Source organism: Sminthopsis crassicaudata, chromosome 5 (assembly GCF_048593235.1).
Source record: "Sminthopsis crassicaudata isolate SCR6 chromosome 5, ASM4859323v1, whole genome shotgun sequence".
Lineage (NCBI taxonomy): Eukaryota > Metazoa > Chordata > Mammalia > Dasyuromorphia > Dasyuridae > Sminthopsis > Sminthopsis crassicaudata.
The window spans coordinates 207,716,516-207,734,057 of NC_133621.1; the positions used below are offsets into that span (position 1 = coordinate 207,716,516).

At 33.5% G+C, this 17,542-nt stretch overlaps 1 protein-coding gene across 2 annotated transcripts in view; it reads right to left on the reverse strand.

The window, feature by feature from the left end:
• Positions 1-4,091: 4,091 nt before the first annotated feature.
• Positions 4,092-17,542, reverse strand: part of IRAK3 (interleukin 1 receptor associated kinase 3) — an 81,901-nt gene continuing 68,450 nt past the window's right edge. For both annotated transcript variants that reach the window (XM_074269715.1, XM_074269714.1), the window contains exons 9-12: positions 8,409-8,607; positions 8,032-8,094; positions 7,780-7,944; positions 4,092-6,545 (exon numbers count right to left, since the gene is read on the reverse strand). In XM_074269715.1, coding sequence (XP_074125816.1) covers positions 6,066-6,545; positions 7,780-7,944; positions 8,032-8,094; positions 8,409-8,607 — 907 coding nt within the window. In that variant the 3' untranslated portion in view covers positions 4,092-6,065. The remainder of the gene's footprint in view (positions 6,546-7,779; positions 7,945-8,031; positions 8,095-8,408; positions 8,608-17,542) is intronic.

Here is a 17,542-nt window from a genome sequence, read left to right on the forward strand (position 1 = left end):
TGTCTGAGGTCAAATTTGACTCAGGTCCTCCTAACTTCAGCACTGGTGCTCTACCCACTGCACCATCTAGCTGCTTTTGAAAATCTTAAAAAGGATGGCTTTCAGCAAAGTGAAGTTGGGGCGGAAAATATTTGGAAATGAAGGTAAATTTAAAGAAAGATAGCAATAAAAAAAAAAGTTTTATAGAGGACTCTAATCAAGATTTAAAAAAAAATAATGATCAGAACAGAAATTCTAGTGATCTATGTTCACTTAAAATATCATGCCATACTAATTTTATTTATTTACTTTCAAAGCTGAGAGGCAGGTTAGTAGAGTGGGAAGTGGGCCCATCTTGGAGTCTAATATTCAAGTTCAAATTTTGTTTCTAACATACTAACTACAAGGTGATAGGTAATTATTCAACTTCCAAAGTCCTCAGCAGCTCTTTAGGAGAGATTTACATTCATTGAGGAAGGTGTGGTTGAAGGATTAAAGCTCTTTACTGGAAATTGTTCCAAAGAATGTCGTTTCCTTAGGGAAAATACAGGCTTTGGTGAAAACAAAGCAGGTAGAGATAGCTTTTGCATGTTGTTTGTACATAAGACTATTTGACTAGGATTGGATAGCCATTAAAATAGAAGTGAGCAAGTGTGACATGCTCCTTAGGCAGATCTTAATATTACGAAGGATTTAAAGAGTTGATATGCCCTAGAATTCAAAGCAGAATTTGGAATGCTGGTGTTTTAGAGAATATAAAACTCCTCCTTGACATGGGCTGCAGAGATTTCCTGGAAAGATGGGGAGGTAGAACTTTGTCCCAGGAGCAGCTCATCCTGTGGACACCGTTGTCTCTGTATGTTCCTCTGCTAGTCTCTTTCCCATTACGGACAATCAGCCTCCGGTGCCACTTTGAGGAACCCATGAAATTAGTTTCCCTCTTCATCTTCAACACCTACTGGGAAAAGAGTCAGACTACCCTCTCTCCTACTCTGGTTTTTGTCTTGGACAAAAATATTCCTGGTTTTAACTCTGAATACTAATGTATGATTGTATGAGAGGATTTTCTGTGATTCTTGATGTATAGTAATTTTGTGTACATCATCTTTTCAATTAAATTTTAAAGTCAATATAAAATAACAGATTAAACTCAGATCTTCCTAATTTACCTTTGGGGTCCTTTTATAAATTTCCGGGGAAAAAAATGATTGAACATAGATATCTTGGAAATGTACTCTGATATCTTAATCTCAGTAATCTTTAGAAAGATGGCCAAGTATCCCTGTTTTGTTTAATCCATTAAGTCATGAGATTCTTAAGGGAAGGGACTGTCTCTTGCCTCTTTTTGTATTTCTAGTGCTTAGTAAATTGCTTGGCATATAGTAAGCACTTAATAAATATTGATTATTTTAAAAATTATTTAATATTGTTAATCCTAATTATATTTGGTCATGAAGTATAGAATTTAGAACTAGAAAGGACCTATCTAGTCCAGTGATTCTCAACCTATTGGCCCAGAAGTCATTGGGTGTTGGAACTATGAAAGTAAGCTAGAACCCATATTTAAATCATTGTCACCTTTATTCAGTTTCAATAAAATAGGAATTGTGAGTCAGTATAATAATTGTCATACTTAGGCCTTCTACCCTGCTGAGAGTCACCCAGGGTCAAGGCACATTGAGGTTTGAATTGATATCCACTCAAACCAGCATCACACAAGCTTCCAAAAACATGTTTTCTTTTATCAGCCCCACTTGGGCATCTTCCCTTTGCTGAGAACTGGGTCTCCCCCTTTTTTTCTTAGGACATAGAATAGTTGCTTGTTTTAATTTCTTTTTTTCTGGTTATCCATATGTATTAACTTTTTAAAGTACCCATTTCTCTATGAATCATGTTGGGAGAGAAAAATCAGTACAACCCCCTTTTTCTGGGGGAGGGTAATCCTGGTTAAATGTTTTGCCCAGGGTCACATAGCTATTATATATCAAAGGTTGGATTTGAAATCAGGTCCTCCTGATTCCAGAGCTGGTACTCTATCCACTGTGCAACCCCTCAGATCTGGTTCCTTGACTCCAGTCTCCTTTCTGATGAGAGTAGAAAATTTTTTCCAAGCTCTATCATAACCCTGTTGTGTATTAAACTGTGGCTCTTGAAATAACCTTGGAATTCCATTTAGCAAAAATGCAAAACAGCTATGAGTTGCTAGGATGACTTGTTCTATTCGCTCCTATAAGGTCCTTAGTTGCTTTGCAAATCACTTGAGGCAAAACAGGAAGGAACAAAACTTTTAGTTCTTTTCTTCTACGTTTCTGACTTTGTTATGTATTCCTGAGAGCCATAAAATCACAAGTCTTCTGGGGTATGTCAGAGCTGAAAATTTTCAGTGTGCACATTTTTATTTTGTAAGTTGGCAAATGCTCCAAATCAGGACTTGATTTATTGTTTTGTTGATTGTCTAGACTTAAGAAAGCCATGGAGAAAATGTTAATAGTGCAGGTGAAACTTTAAAATGTGTCCTGTGAACATTATTAGTTAAACATTTACCAGAACACCCCTGCTGGTCTTCTTCCTACATGAATCACCAAGCAGGCCTTTTGAAAATTGAGTAAATAACATTTCACACATATATGTAGTATTACTTTTAAAATAAAAAAAAAATATATGATTAATCAAGTACAAATCCATTTAAAAGTTGCTGATTCATATTTTTTGTCATCATATATTTGTTGAATCAATAAATATAAATAGAGAAAAATACTAACAGATAAAGATCCAGATTTTTTTTTCACATTAAAAAGATGTTCTCGAAATGGAAAAGATTGAGTCATCAATCTAAATCAGCTGTCTCATTTTGAAGAGGATACTGTGATCCAGAAAGGTGGAGAGGTTTTTTACTAGGATGAAAACCCAGGTTCCCAGATGCTCAAATTTCCACTCATTCTACTACTACCATATTATCCTTCTTCACCAATTATTTCAAACTCTTTCACTAGCCAAAATTTTTGAGGGTTGGAGGATGGCACAGGGGGATGGTGCAAGAGCTTACATGTGGCGAAATGTACTAGCAATTTTTATTTTCTTTGTCCTCTGGATAGAAATGCCAAATGATCAATGAAATAACCTAGAGAAATGTGATCAGACTGAGAATACACTTGAATAAACCATGACAAGATATTCAAGGATGTTTGGAATAGACAATCTTGGGTATTCAGCATGGTATATAATAGGAAGGATAATGAATCTGGCAATGTTAAGGCCTGGGTTCAAATGTCTCTGGTGATTACTGTGTTACTTTAGACAAATCACAACCTCTGGGCCTCAACTTTCTCATCTATAAAATGAAAGTGTTAGATTAAGCCATCTCTAAGATTTCTTTTAGCTCTAAATCTAAGAACCCATCAACCAATCTTTAGTAAAGTTCATATAATTATAAGCATAATTAAGGATTGAATTAAAGCCCAGTGATTAGTCATTTACTCAAGAGAGAAAAAAACTTGAAAATTTCTATTTATAATATATGCTGAGGGGATTTCTACTTAGAACATATATATACTGAATAGGCCTTCGAAACTTCATAAAATCAGATTGATTAAAAAACAAAAACAAAACAAAACAAAACAAAAAAAAAAACTTGTCCTGTAAATGGACTCTATTCTAAATGGAAATGTGTTATTAGTTTGGTTCAAATGTTGAAAAATATTAAGGGACACATCAAATCTAGTTAAAATGTATGCTCATTTTAAAGGATATCAGTTTAAAGCAGCACAAACTAGTTGACATTGTATGTGGGCAGAAAGACCTAGGGACAAATCCTAATTAAAATACTTATAAATTGCTATCTCAGAGAAGTCATAATCTCTCTCTGATTCAGTTCCTATCTGTAAAATGTGGGGATTAGATTCAATAGCTCCTCCCAACTCTAATCGCCCACCTTAACAATGAAGAATTACCTGCATATGGGATACAACATTTTATTTTATAAATAATATTTTATTTTCCCCCAAATTATGTAAAGACAATTTTTAATATTCATAAAATATAAATACACACAAATCATGCAAAACATATATCCATATTATTTAATTGTGTGAAAGAAGACACTGACAAAAGAATAAAGTGAAAAAGTATTCTTTAATCTGAATTCACATTGCATCAATTCTTTCTCTGAATGCAGATAGCATTTTTCATCATGAGTCCTTTGCAATTGTCTTGGATCATTGTATGATTGAGAAGAGCTAATTCATTCACAGTTATTCATAGTGTAATATTGTTATTATGGTGTACAATGTTCTCCTGGTTCTGCTCATTTCATTATGCATCAGTTTATATAAATCTTTCCAGGATTTTCTGAAATCTACCTGCTCATCATATTTTATAGCACAACAGAATTCCATTATACTTATATACCACAACTTGTCCAGTCATCCCCAATTGATGGGCATCCTCTCAATTTCCAATTCCTTGCCACCACAAAAAGAACCGTTATAAATATTTTTGTACAAATAGATACTTTCACTATTTTAATAAGTTCTCTGAGCTACAGACCTGGTAGTGATATTGCTAGAACAAAGGGCATGCACAGTTGAATAGCCCTATCGGCATAGTAAAACATTTTAACAAACACATAAAACAAAATGATGAAACAGAGAGAAAGGCATAAGACACCTGAGATGCTGAGAAAACTTGGCCTTTAAAATTCCAAGAAGACAGAATAACCAGTTTTCATCATTGGAATGGTTTATGATCTGTTTAAACCAGAATTCCCCAAAATGAGTTTGTTGTTCAATCATTTTTTAGTCATGTCCAACTCTTTGTGATACCATTTGGGGATTTCCTGGCAAAGAGTGGTTTGCCATTTCCTTCCCCAGCTCATTTCATAGGCAGGTAAACTAAGGCAAACAGGGTTAAGTGACTAGTTAAGTGTCTGAGACCAGATGTGAATTCAAAAAGATAAATCTTCTTAACTCCAGACCTGGCACTGTTTTCACTGTGCCATCTAGCTGCTCTCCTGAATGAGTCTATAACAGCCCTAAATATTCTTCTCTTTTAGCCTGGCTCCTTTTAAATACAGGCAGAAGTTAAAGCAATTTTTAATGCAACTAGATTAAAAAAAAAACTCCTCCCCACCAAAAAATAAACCTGAAAGAGGTAGGAATTTGAAAAATCCAGACTGTCAATATAAACGAACCAAATTCAACAAATTCAGCTCTGCACTTATCTCTGTAGACATCTCTGGTTCCTTTCAAAAATTGGTTTATAGTCATTACTATGCAGCACGTAGTATATATATATATATATATATATGTATGTATATACATATATATATATATTATATAAACCAAAAAAGGTTTATAGTTATCAATATGCAGTACTTACCTCATTTTTCTAATCTGATGGTGTTATATACACACACATATATGTTTATATATATACATATATACACATGTATATGTATGTGTGTGTATATATATGTATATGTATGTATATATATATATATAAACCAAAAAAATGGCTCATGGTTTCCACTATGCAGTACTTGCCTCATTTTTCTAATCTGATGGTGCTATATATACACACGTATATGTTTATATCTATATCTATATCTATATATACATATATATACACCTGTATATGTAATTTTTTATGGAGAATTCATGCAGGGCAAGTGCTCACAAGGTAGTCAGAAAAAACAATACAAGGACACTCTCAAGGTCTCTCTCTTAAAAACCTCAGAATAAATTGCACGACACAGGACACACCAGCACAGAACTACCCGCACAGTGTGCCCTTATCAGAGAAGGTGCTGTGCTCTATGAGTGAAGCGGAATTTAATTAGCTCAGAGAAAATGCAAGGTGCACAAAGTTAGAGAATCCACCTCAAATGTTCATGTGGGCTCCTTGCGTCTGACCTGTGGCAGAGCATTCTGAGCTTGTGTTGGTCTGATATGGATATTTTGGCAAGGCAATCAGGGTGAAGTGACTTGCTTAGGTCACACAGCTAATAAGTGTCAAGTGTCAGAAGCTAGATTTAAACTTCAGATGCTCTATCCACTGGGCCACTTAGCTGTCCCCATAGCAATATATTTTTAACAGTCATCTCCTTCTAGCTTTTCACCTTTATTCCTATATGATTCTGAGGAGGAGCTGGGTTCCACCAGCCTGTTCAAAACAGAAGAGCTTCTAGACTCTGTGGAAAGGTCCATACTCATAAAACAAACCCTTGAGTCCTGGGATGGAAGAGTATGATTTGATGAAAAGTTGTCTTCCCTGGAAGTTGCAGGTATTTCAGAAACATGGGCCTTTTCTTTTCCCAGGGCCTTTCTGTCAAAACCTAGAAAGGTGACTTCAGACTGGCTACACTCCAGTGGAGTTTTCTGAGCAAATCCAGCTTTGTCCAGTTTTTCATTAGGAGGTGAGCAAAGTTCCTGATTTTCATCATTTTCCATGGGAATACTGGGTAAGCCATCAAGGAAAAGAGGGGAAGGAGACCTGAAGGACTTCAGTGATTTGGGAGGATCTTCAGCAAAATGTAAGATAGGATAAGTACTTTCAAGGGTAATCAAGATCTGATTTAAAAAACAAACAAACAAGCAAGAGTTTAAGAGCAGATATTCCTTTTTTTTTTTTAGCTAAACATAATTTTATCAAATTTAACAAAATATGCTTATTCAAAGAATTTTAGCACTAGATCTCATCCATACCCCTAATTTCATAGATAAGGAAAGTGAGGCAGAGTTTTCTTGGGAAAGAGACTGGAACAGTTTGCCATTTTCTTTTCCAGCTCATCTTATAAATGAGGAAATTGAGGCAAACTGGAATGAGTGACTTGACCAAAGTCATATAGTAAGTGTCTGAAATCAAATCTTGTCACCAGATTTGATCTCAAGAAGAGGAGTCTTGTAGTCTCCAGGCTCAGTTCCTTATTTACTGTACTTCCCTGACTTACATAAGGTACTTAATAAATACTTATTAATTGACTGAGTCATGTAATGTAATGAATAATTATATCCTTATGACTTTAGGTAAATTATTTATACAAATTTGACTTCATTTTAATCTATGAAATGAAGTAAATGGAATTAGGTTGTTGCTAAGATTCTTTCCAGTTCTACCAATGCCCAAATACCATATTAATTTACTATGTTAATTTAGGCATCCTGTTGTTTTTTAACAAATGGCTATTACTATGACAAAGTAAATAATTTTTGGATCTGAAAGGGGTTAATTTACATTTATTAGGTGAGCACTTTCTTTTAAAAAATTTAATGATAGCTTTTTATTTTCAAAATACATGCAAAGATAGTTTTCAACATTCACTCTTGAATGTTGTGTTCCAAATTTTTCTTCCTCTTTTCCCCCTTCCTCTCTCCTAAGCATTAAATAATCCAATATAGGTTAAACATGGAATGCTTTCTTTCTAGAGAATATTTAACTGACTTCCTCTTACTAACAAAAACTTCAAGTTGAATACATAGTTTCTCCATTTGAGTTGTTTTTTGTTTTGTTTTGTTTTGTTTTTTTCCCCCCTGGAGAGCTAATATGGAAGAGTAGATAAACCAAGTTTTTGTCTTTCTTTGCATCCCCACAGCTTAGCACTGTGCCTGGTCTAGCACTTAATGCTCATTGACTGAGTTTATCAACCGTAAAACTGTTCTAATAATATGTGCCCTTAATAATTAAATAAAACCACTGTTAAGGATAATACTGTAAATTTTATAATGATCTATAAATGTTATTGTTATTTTCTATGTTCTATGTTCGATGCTCTACTGTGAATCAAAGCATCTTGAGAATACTTACTTCATCCATTGTAGGCCTTAATTTTGCCCGTGAAGATGTGCATTGGTTTGCTAAAGTAAATAATTTCCAGGAGAAATTCTGAGGACATGGATTTATTTTTTTATCTAATAAGGAGATACATGACTCAACACCTCTCTTTTCCATCAATTCCACAAGGAGATCCTTCTGGGGGGGGGGAAGGAAAATATTTTTTGTAGTACTACATTTGGAATATGATCAGCAGAAATATATACAAGCAAATGCAATTCTTACCAGTCGAACATATTTTGGACCTTCTAGAACCACTTTATAACCTGTCAGAACTTCCATTATGACCTGGAGGACAAATTTAAATAAATCTAGTTAATACCCCCATGAATTATAATCTGTCATTAATTATGACAATTAATTAGTAAAGCAATTCATGCTTTATAAATAAGAGCATTATTATACCAAACACCATTGTAAGGCATAAGCAATTAGACTAAAGTGAAAATCCTTTTTGTTTTTCCAGAGAAATTAGGAAATCATTAATGATCTCTCTCCCTTTTTCCTGAAAGCTAAGAAAATGAAATATGGATATTAAAGTATATTTTTAAAATAAATTAACAGACCCTAAATTAAAAACTCCTATGAAGGTGGACACTCACAATTCCAAAGCTGTAGACATCAGTTTTAGTAGACAGTCTTCTCTGTCTTATATATTCTTCTGGCATGTACCATAGGTATTTATTTCTACCACTTTCCATATTTATAGTGGTACTCTGTTTTTCCAGGTGAGGCCGGAGGTGGGCCGTAACAAAATTTTTTAGTTTGGGTTGAAACTGGTTGTCCAAAAGTATGTTTGAACTGAAATTATAACGAAGGCACAAATTAATCTAAAAAATTGAGAAAAGTATATTTAATAACTCATAAGACAATAAATCGCTAGTCAAATGTAAGCAAAGCCATGTTAATTTCAAAAGTTCCTTCCCAGGAAGAAAAGTACTCAGAGATTATAAACAAATAATTTTCAAAAGATTTGCAATCTACAGATGATCAAGTAAATATATGCTCCACATCACTAATAATAAGAAAAATGCAACTTCCAACAAGTTTGAAGTTTCGTCTTTTTTTTTTTTTAATGAAAACTGGAAAAAGTGACCAAAGATGGGAAGAGTTTGTGTTGGTTGGAAAAGATGGGGTAAAACAGGCACACTGATGCACCTGGAAGAACTGTGAAATGATTCAACCATTTTGGATAATAAGTAAAAATAAATGAATAGTGAAAAAAAATAAATAAAAGGCTTTTCTCTTTATAATAATACTAATACAAAATATATAATAATAGCCATAGCTAATACTTTTAGTTTTGTAAAGTGCTTTTCATATATTAGCTCATTTGATCATCACAATCCCCAATGGAAAATGAGAGAAGAAAAGCCTCGGTTCACATGACCAGTCTAAGGCAGGATACTACTTCATTGTTAATAATCTGAATCAATTATCTCAGTGCTAAATTAATTAAAGATGGAAATAAAAAGTGCTCTTTGTTGTAGCAAAAACCTGCCCCCCCCAAAAAAAATAGGCACCCTTTCATGGAGGAATGGTTGAATTATGACATTATTATTGTATAGTAGGAAATGATTATTATGAATATGAATTTCTTCATCTGAGAACTCCTTATACCAATGAAATTATGGGTTCAGTATGTATCCCTAGAAATATATTACAGTTCTCACACATAAAACTGGAAGAAGGGATAGGAAATAAGAGATATACAGAAATACTACAACAAGGATCAGGAGTAGAATTTACTAGAAAAAAAAAGTAGGGCTAGAAATCATTGATCTTAGACAAAGTCAAATTTAAAGATTCAATCAAGAAAGTATTCTACATTCTATGCCAGCCATATTATTATTGTTTTAGATGCATGTTTATATAAATGCATATATATATGTATATAGGTAGGTAGGTCTATGTGTGTATACAAACAAACATGTATATGTGTGGGTCTTTATGTATGTGTGTGTATATATATATGTATAATGTCTATATATGCATGTATATATAAATATATGTTTATAGCCTGGTTGGAGGAGATGGGGGGAGGAAAGTGGGAAAAAGAATAAAGTAAAAACTGCTTAGCAGGGAACAAAAGAATAACCTATAAGGAAGCAAAGAAAAGATAGACATTCATGAATATAATTTTTTCTATTATTAAGTATTCTTTTCTGAAATGGAAATTTATTTTTACATATTTTGAATCCTCTCTGATCTACTAGGCACATGACAATGTTGTTTTGATTTTTAAAAATTTTCCTTCTCTTTCTTTTTCCTATTCTGTTTTTTCTTATTTTGTATTTAGTTCAATAAATTAAAACAACAACAACAACAAAAACAACCACGTCAAAAAATAAATTTTTAAAAAGGTCCCTGAAGGATGGTGACATCTCAAATTGTGAGGAAGATTTGAAGTCCACTTCATTACAGGGGGCCATAGACCCTTTAATAAAGGGTCATTAGCTCAGAAAAATAAATAAATAAAAACTGAGACTGGGCATGTGCCAAATGTTCCTCTATGATTAGGGACCCCTAGGAAATACTTTGTGTTTTTTTTTAATTTGATCAGTTCATGACTACAACAAAGGCTACTGGTAAAGAGAGTTGATAGTTTGTCAAAAGAAATAAAGGGAAATGTTAAATCAAGCAATTTTCCATGACCCTTCTCTTTGACTGGTCATTCTTTCATTTCTGTTTAATCCATTACTTGAATTAATTTGTGGAGTTCCCATGTATGCCCAGAACTTAATTATAGAACTTGACCTAACTAAAGAATGCAGTAGGCTTCTATTTACTTGATGTACATTAAGGAGCCATTAGTAAGTCTCCCGGCAACAAAATACCAAGCCCATACCGGGTATTTCATTCTTACAGCTATATTCCTTTGAACTATCTTTAAAAGTTAAAACTTCATAGAAAAGGTCAATCTTAAATTATTCAAATCATCTATTTTAATTATCATTTGCTATCTTACCTGGGGACTTATTGACAACCAAATTAATAGAGGAGTGCATTCTTGGGGAATGACATTTAGGAGAGGAACGAATGTTACAGAAAAGTTGAGAAGTACCAAAAACAATTCAACTCAATTTAACTAGTATTGTATTAAGCACCTACTATGTGCCAAGTACCATGCTATGCATTGAAAATAGGAAGACAAAATGAAAGCCAAATCAAACCAAAGACAAACATTAATTCACAATTTTGCCTAAGACTAGTCCTTTTCCTGATAACACTATATTGGCAGAATCACTTTTGCTGTGTTTGGGAAATATTGAAATGAGAAAAAGAGTTAGAATTCTATTTAAAAGTTGTGGGGTTTTTTGTAGAATCCTTTAAACTAACACTATTTTCTTTTTCCAGAAACTATTTCTTGGCTTCCATTTATATGCTGTCTATGGTACCACCTAATAATTTAAAATGAAAAATTGACTTCTGGACAAATTCTAAAAATTCTGGATCCTGAAATCATTAGAACCCCTTACTGAACACAACAGATAGTAAGCTGGAACTCTGAAGATCATTAACACTGCTCCCTTTCCCAATTATTTCATCTAAATTTGTAATGTATCAACGACTAAAATAAAATTTGTTCTATAGAGAAATCAAATTAAAATAACGATGAAGCTTCTTTTCACACCCAAAATATTGGCAAAAAACCTTTTTTAAAAAGGGAGGGTTAAATAGCAGAATAATTGTTTTTAGAGTTTTTAATAGAGCTATGAAATTGCTTCAACAATTCTGGGAAATAACTTGGGATTATCCAAGGGAAAAGAGACATCTAGGTGGTTCACTGGACAGAATGCTGGGGTGGGAATCAAAAAGATCTGAGCTCAAATCTGACCTTAGACACTTTATCAGCTGGGCGACTCTGAACAAGTCACTAAACCCTATTTGCCATAATCCACTAGAGAAGGAAATGACAAATCACTCCAATATCCTTCCAAGAAAACCCTACCGACAAAATAGTCCATGGGGTTACAAAGAGTCGGACATGACTAAACAACTGAACAACAATGCAAGAAAACTGACTAAATCATTCATATTCTTTGATCCAGAATTTCACTATATGTCATAGACCCTAAAACAAATCATAGACAGAAAAAAAGCCATCATGTATATCCAAATATTATTGAATTCATTTTTTTTGTGGTAGCAAACAACTAGAAACAAAGTAGGTACCATGGATAGGAAAATGACAGAACAAATTGTGATATATAAATGTAATAATATATTATTGTATATAAATAAATTATAATCACATATATGAGGAATTCAGGGAAATATAGGAAGACTTGTTTGAACTGATAAAGAATAATGTAAGCAGTTCACAATGAATGCAAATGAAAAGAACAGCAAAAAGAATACCAACTTCTAATTAATCACAATGATTTTAGACAATAACAGCATATGCCTTTTTCCTCTTAGCAAAGAGGTGGGAAATGAAGCAAACCGAATGTTGCACAAACTATCAACTATGATTGTTCTTTTGATTTGTTTTTGCTGAATTTTGTTTTTCTTTGTTATAAGGTAGGTTTCAGTGCTGGAAAAGGGAGATCTGCTGTGTGCAGAAATGATTAGTAATGTAAAACAAAAGACAACTATTAAAATTATTTAAAAAATAAGTTTATAGAAAGCTTCCCAGAAATTTGAGCATAATATTTCAGTGGTGACTGTTCCCCAAATACAGCAGACATAAACAAAATTTTATGTAGTAAAACTCAGAGCAAACATCTGATGAAATACTACTCTGAGAAACATAGACTGAAATTCCAAAATTGTTCCAGGGCATTGTATTTCTACTTAGAGAGATGATGTTTGGTTTAAAAAAAAAAAGATAGGTTGGCTGTAAGCAGACTGCATGGAACAACATAAATTCTGGTTCTTGTGATTTATACAGTAATAAACAAGAGCCTTGGCATCTTAAGGAAGAAAGATGTTTCATTACAGCAATATGAGAATCACAAAAGCTTTTTTGACCATCAGTTCCACACGAATTTATTCCTTTTCTTAAAGCTTAAACAGTTTTCAAAGGTATAGTGACCACAACTTTCTTCAGGCAGGGGTAAGCTGGCCAAGCAGTTAGCTAAAAAAGTGTATCCTATGGAAAAAATGACCTGGAAAGATAAAGACAACTTAAATAATTAAAGAAATAAAAATACAGTAGAAAATGAGAGCTTTTGTAGACCCAAAGGAGACTGATATTTGATTCTCTACTGTTTCTTGACTCATCTACCATACTTCATATCATGACTGTGATAGGTTGGATATCCTTATGGTCAGTGATGAACCTTCTAACAATTCATCAGTACCTGCTGTTCTTAGGGTCCCTCCCTCGGATTAAAGAGGGTGGACACAGAGAGCTCCTCCCAGAACCTACTTTTAAGGAGTGCACCCAGGCCAGTGATCTCTTTATTTTTCACCACCCACTATGACCCTACACTTAATACCTTCCCTGGCTGAATATCTTGAATCCCAACACTGGTTACCTATGTAAATGCTTATTGCCTCTGGCTCATACTTGCTTGTCAAGTGCCCTTGATAACTGACCCATCTGCCTACCAGTAGCTTTTGGTCACTCATTACCTGAAACATTTCTTTTTAAAAAAATTTTACTTTTCCAGCTACATGGACCAAATACATACAACCATGGACACCATGGTCAGTTCAAATATCCTATAAGCCCTAGTTATTAAACTTTAATGATTATATTATTATAATAGTTATTATTATTATTTATTATAATAGTTATAATCCTGTTATATTTAACAGGAAAAGATAAGCTAGCCCATGATACTCTTTCACATTAGAATGGCAAACTCAAACCATACTGGGGTATGGAGCACAAGGGACTGGGACAAATTACTAGATAGAATACCTTTGGGTGGCCAGAGTTGGTTCATGGCATCCTTGGACCCAAACAACTCTTTATGTGGCTCAGCAAAAGCTCTCAATATCTCAAAAAGCTCTACCTATTTATTTCTCTAATGTCTTTCACAAGCACCTGGTGGTATAGTGGTTAGAGTGGTGGGCCAAGAGTCAGAAAAACCTCAGTTCAAATCTAGTCTCAGTACTTAGGAAGTGTCTGGCCCCTGTTTGCCCCACTTTTCTCAACTATAAAATGAAATTAATAAAAATATCTCCCTTGAAGGGTCACTGTGTGGATTAAATGAGATATTTAGAAAAAGCACTTAGCACAGTTTGATTAATTGATTTTCTTTTCTCTTATGACTTGCAGATATGACACTGATCTCATCCATCAAGGTTAATGTGGACTTATATTCTTTTTTGTACAAAATATTTTTGTGTATTTATTTTATTTAGCCCATTTATAAAGTAAATTTCTTTATAGAAGAGGCAGATAGGTAGTACCAGACAGAGAATATTGGACTTAAGACAAAGAGACAAGTTCAATTCTGTCCCAGATGCTTATGAATTATGAGTGACCCTCAGCAAGTCAGTTAACTTCTCTGTGCCTCAGTTTCCTCATCTCCAAAAGGAGGATAATGATGGTACCTACTTCTCAAGGTTGTTGTGAGAATAAAATGAAATACCATATAAAATCCTTTGCAAACCTTAAATTACTATATAAATGTTAACTATTAATTTTTATATTCACTCATTCGTTAAATAAATGTTTAACAAGCAGCTGCAGTAGACAAGGCACTTTACTCAGAGTAATCACTCATATTTGTTAAATAAATATCTTCATAAAAAGATATAATTTCCCACAGGCCCTCCTCTCTCTAATACTGACTGGCTCAGTATTTAACAATAAACTCTCAAATAAGAAGTAGGCTTGGAGTTAAGGGCTGCAAATGGGGAGTACCCAAGAAGACTGGAAACAGCTCTCAATGATTACTATAGAAGATTTCAGCTTTGCTTAATGGTCCAGTTGCATTTCCCTGAGATTGATACTACATCAAACTCAAAGCAAGTCATTAAGGACCATCTGGCAGATACTGGTTTGTTAGCTTCTTATCAACCATTACCAATATCTCTATCTTTCAAAAAGCTCAAAAAAATTCCAAACCAAACCAAATTCCATATACATGCTCAGTGTATCTCTTAAATGTCTTATCAGTTAAATTGTTATCCATTTTAAAACAACTTGTTTCTCCCTTCCATTATAGTATATTCCTTTCCATAACATTCTTTCATTGTGCTTAGCAAATGATTATCAACCTCAGTTACCTGGATATAGAAAAAGGGTGATATTGAGTTTGCATTGCTTTGGTAGGAAGTGTAAAATGCTTAATCCTTTATCTATTAACCCAGTCTCCCTACTCTGAGAACCTCTGCTTGAGATGTAGAACTTTTCAAGGAGGCCATCAGGATGAACTAAACTTTCCTCACTTAAATTCATCTCTCTATTTAAGAATATTATTAGAAATTACAAAAATGGTGGAAACTGAATTAAAAGCTAATACTTTTAGCTTTGATTAAAATTCAATAACTAAGATCTCAGTCCAACAGCAAATTTATTCTATAAATGTGGAAGCAAGCTCTTAAAGGACATTAAATAATGCAGAGTTTTACTATTTTGGTATGCATTTATATGCTCTTGTATTTTACAAATGCCTTGATTTTCCAAATGATATTTTAAGAGTTCTTTGCCAAAAATATGGAATAGACTCTTTCATGATTATTTTCACAAAATCCTTTTCCTTCTTAAATTTTATCATCTGGAATGAATATTATTTTCACGATTAAATTCTCAAGTGTTTTGTTTTTGGTTTGTTTTGCTGAAAAAAAACAAACCATGAAATATCACTGACATTTCAGAAATGTTGGTTTCTCTTCCTCTTCCTGTGTCTTAACTGAGAGCATCTCCTCCCACCTACTCCAAGATTTAATATTTGGTTCTTCTGCTCATTTTTCTCTATCCTCTCTCTGAGATTTCATCTATTCTCAGACTTCATTTTCTAGATCCAAGATGATGAGAGCAAAATTTATTTCTTGAAGTCTGTCCTCTTGTTTGTGGTCCAATCCTGTCATTCTAACTGCCTACTGGACAATTACATTTGCTTAAATCAACACATTCAAAGTAGAACTTATTAGATTTTCCTGTTTTCAATTTTCTATCTCTAGCAATGGCAAGAATTTCCTCCATTTCTTTTTTTTTTTTTAATACTTACTGTTACTACTCTAATCCAGACTTCAGTATCTCACATCTGAATTACTATCAAAACATCCTGACCAAACCCTCAATAGACTCAAGTCTTCCTAATTTTTCCCAGTGGAATTTGAGGTTGGGGGGAAGGAGCAGGGAAGGAAAAAGTATCTGTATTGTGAGCAAAGAGCAAAAAAAAAAAAAAATCCATTAGAGAAATCAGTAAGTATGGACCAAGCTGGTCTTATCTATAAACAGGATAGCAAATAGCCTATGTGATAAGATTCTGCTGGGAAGGGTCTTACCACCATAATATCATCCTGACATATATCAAAATTCTACCATTAGTGATTCATTCCTTTAAATTAAGCATTCGCATCCTACCAGACTCTTTTAAAATGCAGATTTTAAAAGGAATTAGCCTGGAGAAGAAAACACAAGTTTCTAATATCTTAATGAGAACCAAAGTACCAAAGAGTAACAGGTCTGATTGATAAGGCCTTAGGGCAATTTCAGGATCTGGAGTCAATCTATCAATGAAAATGTATTAAGTTCCTACTATGAGCCAGGCACTGATTGTTCTAAGTACTGGAGATATAAAGAAAGGAAAAAAACAGTTCTTACCAACAAAAGAGCTGACAGTCTAATGGGAAAGATGACATGCAAACTATTTGCAAATAAGCTATATCAAACAAAATGGAAATTTATTGGAAAAATTAAATCAATAAGATAGATAACAGCAACAAATAAGAACAATATTTAATAACTTTTTACTAAATGGAAAAACTTGGCAAGAGCATATATGACCACAGGTAGTTCTCTAAGGAGCAAAACCTGATGCTACTCTTCATGTGCCCTGCACATAGGAACATCCTTGAGTCAATAACATCACCATCCTTTCTGACACAAAAAACAGGCAACCAGAACTGACTAATGCAACTTTACATTAATTTATATAAATTTTCCAATATTTGGGAATAATTAATTATGGAATTTCCCAATAATTGGGCTTTATTGCCTAAAAGCAAGTCTCCATGACTAAATGGCTACCCAAGTAGCTCTACATCATTGTCAGGGAGACTAATCAGTCCTAAAGTCAAGGCCTGGGAAGAATAACTCATGTTTGTAACTTCTACTCATTTGTTAGTAGTTATGATTTTTGGAATTTATCATGTGATTTTAAGATATCTGTTTACTGGATTGTATCGATTTATCTATCATTGATAATTCAGATTTATTCATATAACATGTGTAGTAGTGATGTGTTGAGAATGCGCTCAGCCACTTCTGTTGGGCCTCCCTCACTATTACTGACTCAGTGATAAGACAGGAGTTGCATTAAAGAATCTAATTTTCTCTGTATTTTTCTTTTCTTTTCTTTTCTTTTCTTTTCTTTTCTTTTTCTTTTTTTTTTTTTTAGCACAGAATCTCCTGATAAAGACTGCAGTCTGGCAAAATACCTTAGTGCTAGATCTCCCTATATATTTTCTGGGATTGTTCTATCTCAATTGCTTTCTTCCAAATGCATTTCCAATAATGGAATAAATGCCCAGATTAGCAAATGTCTATGATTAACACTGTTTATAAAGATAAAGTAAATATTTACAAGGGTCACCTAATTAGTTAGTA